The sequence below is a fragment of the Vanacampus margaritifer genome, chromosome 16, assembly GCF_051991255.1.
Source record: "Vanacampus margaritifer isolate UIUO_Vmar chromosome 16, RoL_Vmar_1.0, whole genome shotgun sequence".
Classification (NCBI taxonomy): domain Eukaryota; kingdom Metazoa; phylum Chordata; class Actinopteri; order Syngnathiformes; family Syngnathidae; genus Vanacampus; species Vanacampus margaritifer.
In genome coordinates this window covers 15,568,066-15,577,207 of record NC_135447.1, presented here as the reverse complement: position 1 = coordinate 15,577,207, position 9,142 = coordinate 15,568,066, and the positions used below count along the sequence as shown (strand labels likewise).

Here is a 9,142-nt window from a genome sequence, read left to right as displayed (position 1 = left end):
ATCAGTGATAAGAACTATATTTCCCACGATGCTTCAGTGTTGGAGCTTGCGCAATGTGTTTTCCTTCGGCCCTGATAGTCTATTCAGTGTTCTTGTTGTTGGTTGCCATATACAGGAGGAAGAGAAACTGTAAACGTTAATTTATCCAATTACCTGACGCATAAGGTAAGGTGCATACTACCAACGACTGAGCTCTTTCCTGGCGTGATGAAAGTCTCTTTTTAGCCATTTAATACAAGGGTTACACAAGATGTTGAACATTATTAGTTAGCTAGCAGCATAAACAAACAAGCTAGCTAGGTGCCGATAAATTTGGACAACAGACATCAAATTCATGCCAACATAAAGACAAATGTCGTCGTACAATACTATCGTGGCTCTTTTTGGCATGCGAAAAAAAAAACTGCTAAGTTGGCTAACCCCGAGACAGCGTGTTAACGCCGACTGTAAACAATAGTTTCTCGTCGGAAAGAAAATAAACGCCTAATTTTCTATCCATTAGAAATCCATTCATATTTAATTCGACAACTCTGTGTATCCCACCGAAATGTAACAACGCAAATTCGATTATTACGATCGTATTTAAGTGAGGTAGTACTCTTTGATTTGTGCTGTCTACACGTTTCAAAGCGGCTTTTCTTTGTTCTCTTTCATGTTCTTTAAAAGAGAAGAAGCCAGGTAAACAATATCTTGCTACTCAGAAAAAATGGCAATTTTTAGTATACTGAACATTTTTCAAGTTCCCCGTTATTAAAACTACATCTTACTCTTTGAGTAATTGTAATGTTTAAATGTGATAATATAGAAAATATGTATGACAAAATAAAATACAAAAAATATACAAAAAGTCTGTCAGCCTGTTTGTCTCTTTCTCCCCCGCTCCCCCTCCCCTCCACTTTCAGTTGTTCTGTATATCTACCGCAGATCACGTCCTTAATCAGTTGTGCTTTGTGTGATTTTTGACAGGTTACTGGGTGATCATCTTCCTGCCATGAGAGCTGACCACCAGGTCAACCGCCCCTCTTGCTTCTGCAGTTGATGGATCTGCAGCTGGTACAGAGATGACAGACAGTGTCAGGGTCTTCCTCCGGAATGTTGCAACGGTCAGCAGCACCACACATGAACCCACAGCACGTGGCAGGATGGTGTTAGTTTACAGACCCTGAAAGTGAATTTACTGATTCACTTAGCTAATTTCTTATGGAATAAAGTTTTGTATTGCATTATATTGGCATTTCCAAAGTCAAAAGCCCCTAAATTACTTTTTACATCACCAACATAACCATCATCATTCAAATATGCCCCCCCAAAAAGTTTGATAATAATCATAAAACAAGAAATGATTGTGTTGTAGGAAAGTTGATGTCCTAGAATTTTGCAGGTCTTATAGAATAGAATTTATAGAATTGGGCAGGTATCATGTCGTGAATCATTACACCTGCCCTCCACCTGTATTTTGTTATCAACCACGATTTGTAAAGTTACTGGTGTGTTTGTTCTCAAAATCACTGAAAGTCATGCTTATCAAATGAAGTAGGGCAGTTCCGATCAGTGATTTATGTTGCTAATTCCGATCTGCCATAAGCAAGATCGGCCAATACCGATTACATGGATTAGCTGCACATTTTACAATTTAAGAGCTGCTCGTTTAATTTGTAAATTTTTGGATGAATTAAAAAAAAAAAAAAATCAGAATTTCTATTATTAATTATAACGTTTTAAGGGGAAAATAATCAGCTATTTGGCCCAATTGGCAGATGTTTGAAGGGCCGATTATAATCAGCGGCCAATTAATCGGTTGGGCCCTACTGATTTATCTGTTTGGTCGTATAATAACAAAAACGGTGTCTCACAGATCATGCATACAGTATATGAACCCTTTGTATTAAGAGCATGAAACAAATACATCAACTTTGCAAATTCATTTTCTTTTAAAGAATGCTTTATCAATTAGCTAGAACAAGTTTTTGGGTGTAAACATCAGGTCCCTGAAATGTCATCAATGATAAACCCTTTTTTTTTTTATAGAATGTAGCGTTAAGAACTTATATTCTCTTTTTCACTTGGGACCTTGCAGGGGATCAAGGATTCCATACTGGGGATTGGAACCATCTCCAAGCTGGATGCCCGCATCCAGCAGAAAAGGGAGGAGCAGCGGCGGAGAAGGGCCAGCGGGGCTTTGGCACAGAGACGAGCTCAAAGTGAGGAGCGTAAACCAGACAAGTATGTCAAACTGTGGTGTTGATTCTGACGATGGCAATTCAGACCAGTACAATTAGTTATAAGAGGGTGAGCTAGCTGAGTTTTTAGTTCCACTCTCAAGAAGATGAATGTTTTTCTCTCAATTGAGTTGTGTGTAGGTAACAATAATGTCAGAAAAAGTTTTCAAATGTTATATCTTGGTCTGATTGTGTTGTTTTTTTAAATCACAACACACTGCCATTTAAACAGGTATGTGTATTTTTTTGTCGTTGTAGTGACCCCAAAGTAGCCAGCAGGATTTTTCAGTGCTGTGCCTGGAATGGAGGAGTCTTTTGGGTACGAATTTCAACCTACTTTTAAAATCAAGCATGTCTGTGATTAAGCATGACAACTTTGAGAATTGAAGAGAAGTTCCTCACTCAAAATGTTCTGGTAAGATTTGAATCTTGTTTTTGTGTGTTTTTTCTGTAGCTCAGTCTTTTTCTCTTCTACCGGGTGTTTATTCCACTACTACAGACACTCTCTGCAAAAATTATCGGTATGTAGTGTATATGAAGCTTTAAGGGACTTAATGATGGATTATCCAGTTGTGAAAGATACCTGTCAGAACACATTTTTTCCTTGCTCCAGGTGACCCTTCGCTTCATGGCACTGTTTGGTCATGGTTAGAGTTCATCCTGACATCTGTCTTCAGTGCTCTCTGGGTCCTCCCACTCTTTGTCCTGAGCAAGATTGTCAACGCTATCTGGTTTCAGGTTGGTCTCTGATATTATTATTTTTCGTTATTACCACGTCTTCTAACCCCAGCAAATTATTTTATCTGCATAAGAAAAAAACAACACAAGCCTGCCACACATTCCCATTGGTGTATATACAACGACTCTTATTAAAATCGATGTTCCTCTTCCTGTTTCCGCACCTCTTACATATCACCACCAATTTTCTGCCTTTCTTCTTCTGTTTTTGGACATTTTATAGTTACTTTTTGATTGTTTTCTTTTCTGCCTTTTTAAAAATAAATGTTCTGCCTTTTTTTAGGGCAATTTTGTGTAAAGTAAATTCTGGACTATAAGCCACTACTTTTTTCACTTGCATTCAACCCTGCGGCTAATACAAAGGTGCGGCTTATCCATCAGATCACAAGGGAGCGTACTATTAAAAAAAGCGCAAGAGCATCAGGCAGAGCAAAACAAACCAAGTGAGCCCAAATACAGTAGGAGAGACAGAACGAGAGCGAGGCAATTTGCACATTTATTATGGAAAAGAAAGTAGCGGGAACCCGGTGCCGTAACATTATAAACACCTGCGGCTTACAGTCGGTTGCGGCTTATATGTGTAGTATTTCCCAAATTTAGCTAGCGCGGCTTATAGTCAGGTGTGCCTTATAGTCCAGAAATGACTGTACATCATATGGTCATCTTCTGCTCTTGTTGGATCTTTTTGGACATTTTGTGGTCACTTTTTGGACATTTTTAGATATTTTTATAAACTTTTCATCTACCTGTCGTCTCTTTTTCTGACAACTTACAAATTTGGACTTTGGCATTAAAAAATTTTTTTTTAATAATTCTTTTTTTAATCTAATTTGTTATTCATTTAAAGAATATTTTATCTGAAAATATGTTTTTAATTAAATAATTAATAAAATAACATAATATAACATATAATACAATATATATAATCTAATATTGGCATTTTTTTAATATTTAATTCTTTTTTTTAACCTTATTTGTTATTCATTTAAAGAATATTTTATCTAAAAATCATTTTTAAATTAAATAAATAATAAAATAACAATATAGTAATGAATACAAATAATATAACATATAATACAATATATATATTGTAATATATCAAAATATGTTGATAAAAATCAGGTATGAAAAAAGTCCGTCCGCGACTTCTTTAGCTTTCTCCTCCTATCTGAATTGTGTGCTTCAAACGGGCAGATTAAACTTCCACAACTGTTTGACATCACTAAATCACATTTAAAAACTGGGCACAACAGGGGCTATTTAAATTTCATGATTTTTTTGAGGCATCTTTTATGATGTCTTTCGATCAATTAACTGGTAAATATAACATTCCAAGAAGGGATTTCTATCAATATCTGCAAGTGAGGGACTTTATTAAGAAGAATACTACAAACTTGGTACTTCATAGAAACATATCAGACATGGAGAGACTAATAATTGGAAGGACTTGTTGTTCCGGAGATACGGGTGGGGGGGCGTTAATCGCAAAAATCTCCCCCTTTTATTATTATTCGGTATTGTTTTTGCCACGATACAATCCGCAGTGGTTACTTTGCCATGACTGGCAACTTGCCACCTGACTCCTTCACGGTAACATAGTAAAACTTTTTTTTTTTTTTTTGCGGGAGTTTGTTTGCTGTTGTTGAGTTCCTCCCGTGTGGAGTGTGAGAGGACACGACTGGCAAAGCTAAAGCTATGGAAGCCCGCGGGCGCGGCGCAACGAAAGGGGGAGAAAAACATCGATGTTATAATTTTTTTAATCGTCCACAACAAAACACTCGAATAAATTCAAGAAATTGATTTATCGCCCAGCCCTACCGCAAACTAATGCTACCACATTGGGTCTGTAGTAACGTTATGCTACTTTTTCTTACGTTAAAACGTTATGCTACTTTTCCACATACAGTATTAAAATAATTCTCAAATGTGTAAAAGACATGTCCGTCTGGCTCAAATTGGTACGGTTGTACCACACTGTTTCTGCTCGGCCATGGCCGAGTCGATTCCATTCACCACATTAGCACATTGGCTACCGGAGCCGAAATCACAGCCCCTTCGAGGGAGAATGGTATGGCCCAGGAGTGGCCTGGTGCAGCTATTTACATAAAAGGGACATGCACCTAAAACAGGCTGTTTTGAACAGAGCGTTTTTAGGCTGATTTAGAGACAGCAAAAATAGTAGATTCAAAGTCAGTTTTGACGAATGCATGTCACAGACATGTCTTTTACACATTTGAGAACTATTTTAGCATGTGGAAAAGTTGAATAATATGGGAGCTTTAAGCAGACAACTAACATCCGCCATTCGGACACCAGATGGTGGCCTAACAGAAGAAATAAACATCAACAGCAACCATTGCAATACTGCGTGTTGTCTGCAAAAAAAAAAAAAGGCTGGGTCAAATCCACTAAGAATCCGTTGCGTCCGTTGAAAATTGCTCCACATATGCACCCGCAGCTTGCTCACTGTTAACATCTTATTCACGAAGGATATTGCACAAATTATATACCTGCGCAAACACGGCCACAAAGTTTGACAGCTGGGAGAAAATTTGCGCCTGATTTACCTCACATTGCAGCAATGAATTTGTGCCAAGAACATGGCAGTATAGTAACAGTTGCGAGAAAGATTAAATGATCAGAAAGCGAGGTTGGACCGAGGAGGTGCAAAAGCATTTTCCTCAATTAGCGCAAGCTGTAGTGAGTGGAGAGGACGACGTCATTCGTTTATTCATTTAATGCCTATAAAATACAAATTATTGGTACGATAATTTTTTTTATTTTCAGATATTGACGTGGGCATACGGTCGAGATAGATTTTCATATAGCATAAGGGAGTGATAATGCATCTATCTCATGTAAATGATCACACTGTACTCATTGCAGGATATAGCAGACTTAGCATTTGAAGTTTCCGGCTGTAAAGCACAGCCATTCCCCAGCGTGAGCAAGATCATCGCAGACATGCTCTTCAACCTTCTCCTCCAGGCACTCTTCCTCATCCAGGTTTGAATATTTGGTTTGTCTTTTGTTTCTCTGATTAACTCATTCACTCCTAGACATTTTCACTGAAGCGACCCCCTTTGCTCCCAGCTGTTTTACTGGATTTTGACTGATTTTGCAAGGTCCACAGAATATTCTGTTCTATTGCTGTGAAAACATGGAATCTACCAAAGGAAAGATTAGTTTCTTCTTTCACCTGGAAAAAAAGTTCATTTCTCTCTGCTTCTGTTTTGCAGCAGTTTGCATTAGAATATAGCTAAGTTTCGTCATTATTCACAAATCTATTTAAAACACTGGGAAAACAACTTTTAGCAAAATTGCCCTGGTTGATCTCTTATACTCTGCTGTCACCTGCAGGCCGTTTTTGTAATAACTACCATTGCTTCAATCGTTCTGTTCAGTTCAGAGCCTGCATCAAAAGCCTTCTGTATGCTCTAGCATTAAAACAATAATTTAAAAAAACATATCAATACGTTTTTAGGAGCAAATGAGTTAAGGTTGTTTTTCTGCTTTCCAAAATGGTATGATAAACTTAAAGTGGATTTTAAACACTCATACAGTGAATAGAGTTATGTCAGATTGTGTATGTGCGTCCTCCAGGGTATGATTGTGAGCCTATTTCCCATTGATGCCATTGGACAGATGGTCAGCCTGCTGCACATGTCTCTGCTCTACTCCCTGTACTGTTTTGAGTATCGCTGGTTCAACCACGGTGAGATATCCCAGTACTTTAGATATAAACCTTACATGTATGGAATATCAAACTAAAACAAATTCACATTTAAGGCATCGAGATGCATCAACGACTGTCTAATATTGAGAGGAACTGGCCCTATTATTTTGGCTTTGGTTTGCCCATGGCTTTGTTGACAGCCTTGCCTTCATCGTATATCATCAGGTAAGACCTCAATTCCACTATGGATGTTTGACTCATAAGTTGTTTTCTTACCTGGGTTTTAAATAAACGGAAAAATCCATGATAGCTTGTATTTTGCATTTCATTTACTAAGCCTGCAATTGGCTGGCAATCAGTTCAGAGTGTACCCCGCCTACTGCCCGAAGCCAGCTCGGATAGGCTCCAGCGCCCCCCGCGACCCTTGTGAGGATTAGCGGTTAAGAAAATAATGGATGGATTTACCAAGCCTATTTAAAGTGGAAGTCGACCCCAACGATTGCAAAAAATAAATAATTTTACAATAATATGCAGCCCCACTAGTCTAAATATGGGATTTTGGTTGATATTGTGCTAGTGGAATTTGAGTTCAGCAGCAAAATCTAGCCGTTTTTATCTATCTTAGGGGCGGCCATTTTGCCACTTGCTGTTGACTAAAGATGGCATCAATGTTGCTCAGGTCTCTCAGCCCCCCTCCTGAGATGGAAAAAAATGGCTGGATTTTGCTGCCTAACTCATATTCCACAAATATTATATTAATCAGAATGTCATATTTAAAATAGTGAGGTCACATATAACATATTATTGTCAAGAAATATTTATGGTTGACTTCCATTTTAATAAATATAATTTGCAAACTTAGAACAAAGAATTGCCCTCTGGATACTAATACATTTAAAAAATAAAAAATAAAGAATCATAAAGGAATGCATTAATATTAAAAAAAGAGAGCCTTTTGTATATATTTTTTTGTCTAGTGGCTGCTTGTTCTCCATCCTCTTCCCTCTCTTCATCATCAGCGCTAATGAGGCTAAGACACCAACAAAGCTGTAGTAAGTGGTCAAATTAAGCGGCACTTATTGGTCATTTAATTTTATGTTGTTCCCCTCGCTGAGTCATATTTTGTGTTTCTTTATTTGTAGCCATTTTCAGCTGCGTCTCTTCTCGCTGGTGGTGTTGATCAGCAACAAGCTTTTCCACAAGACAGTCCACCTGCAGTCCTCGATGACATCATCAACATCCTCAGAGAGGCTCACATCCCCTCACGCCTCCCCTGTCCGACAAAGACTTCTGCCCACTCAGTGATGATGATGATGATGATGATGATGATGATGCATGAAGGAACCTTACTTAATGTGAAAAAATGTGTTTTCGAAGGATTTCCTTAATGTGTTTTTCAGCATTGGGTTTACATGTTTTTAATCTAATCACTGGCCCATTCATTTAGATTCATTTGTCCACGATGTCAGTGTGACATATAAATGCCCTGTGCCTCACTCAAAACACATAGTTTACTCAATTGTTTTCTTGTGGGGGGTTTTTCACTCTCATTTTGTATAATGTGCCATTTGAGTGACTAACCATTAAGAAATAACAGCACAATAAATCATAGAGTTTGAAGGACGCAGTTTGCTTTTAAGCATTTTTTTTTTTAACACGTTGCACTATGTCTTTGTTTGATGGTGCAAGTTTCACATGTAGTGTGACTACCAGGTTATGGTGTCCCAGCAGTTTCGGGAAGCTTGATGTTAGTCAAGGGACTTTTATTATTTTAATTTTATTTTTTTTACTTGAATTGACATGTGAGGGAGTTGGAAATGATTTGGGACCCAATACAAACCAAAAGCAATGTCACTTGTGGTTTGCTGGTTTTCCCCAAATTAAAATGGTCCTCACCCTTAGGAGAAGATGTACATTGCAAATTACAAGATGACCAAAAACTGTTTCTGTCATCATAAATGTATTCAGTGATAAATTAGGGTGATGCTGGCAAGCTGCAAGCACATTGTGTGTTATTTATTTCATGTTGCACTGCTACAAGGTGAAAACCTATTGAGAACAATTTAAACCTTGACCTGCATACTCAAGCTTTCTACAGATCTGCCTCGTTTATTTTCCCTTTACTATTTTATTTGTTCTGTGTAAATTACATACTGAGTGTCCTACCAACATACAGTGAGTAGAATGAACCCCTCCAGCACCTTGTATTCAATAGCTTTTGTTGAGTGGCCTTAATTTTGACTACACATACATAAAGGCAGTGTTTGTGCAGACTGATGTTTGTGAGTGAGGTTTTATAATGGAAATGCTTCTCATTTCAATAAAAATGAATCAGTATTTCCAAGTGATAGTGTATTCAAATTCCAAGTCTGTTTGCCTTGTAGAATTACGCAAAACAGGCTGTGAATACGGCTGTTCATTCTTGATACGTACTAGCTGTATAGCCGCCATCTTGTTAAATAGCCTAATGAAAATTGAAAACAGCGCGCCGTTTTTAGTAAATGTTTTA

At 37.7% G+C, this 9,142-nt stretch overlaps 1 protein-coding gene across 1 annotated transcript; it reads left to right on the top strand.

Annotated features, from left to right (window-relative positions):
- The first annotated feature begins 15 nt into the window (after nucleotides 1-15).
- Nucleotides 16-8,906, top strand: ei24 (EI24 autophagy associated transmembrane protein). The gene is made up of 11 exons (XM_077547634.1): nucleotides 16-165; nucleotides 967-1,103; nucleotides 2,078-2,223; nucleotides 2,478-2,538; nucleotides 2,674-2,740; nucleotides 2,833-2,957; nucleotides 5,844-5,963; nucleotides 6,561-6,672; nucleotides 6,747-6,858; nucleotides 7,611-7,685; nucleotides 7,776-8,906. Exons 2-11 carry the CDS (start codon nucleotides 1,062-1,064, stop codon nucleotides 7,936-7,938), a joined length of 1,023 nt encoding a protein of 340 aa, XP_077403760.1. The 5' UTR covers nucleotides 16-165; nucleotides 967-1,061; the 3' UTR covers nucleotides 7,939-8,906.
- The last annotated feature ends 236 nt before the right edge of the window (nucleotides 8,907-9,142 follow it).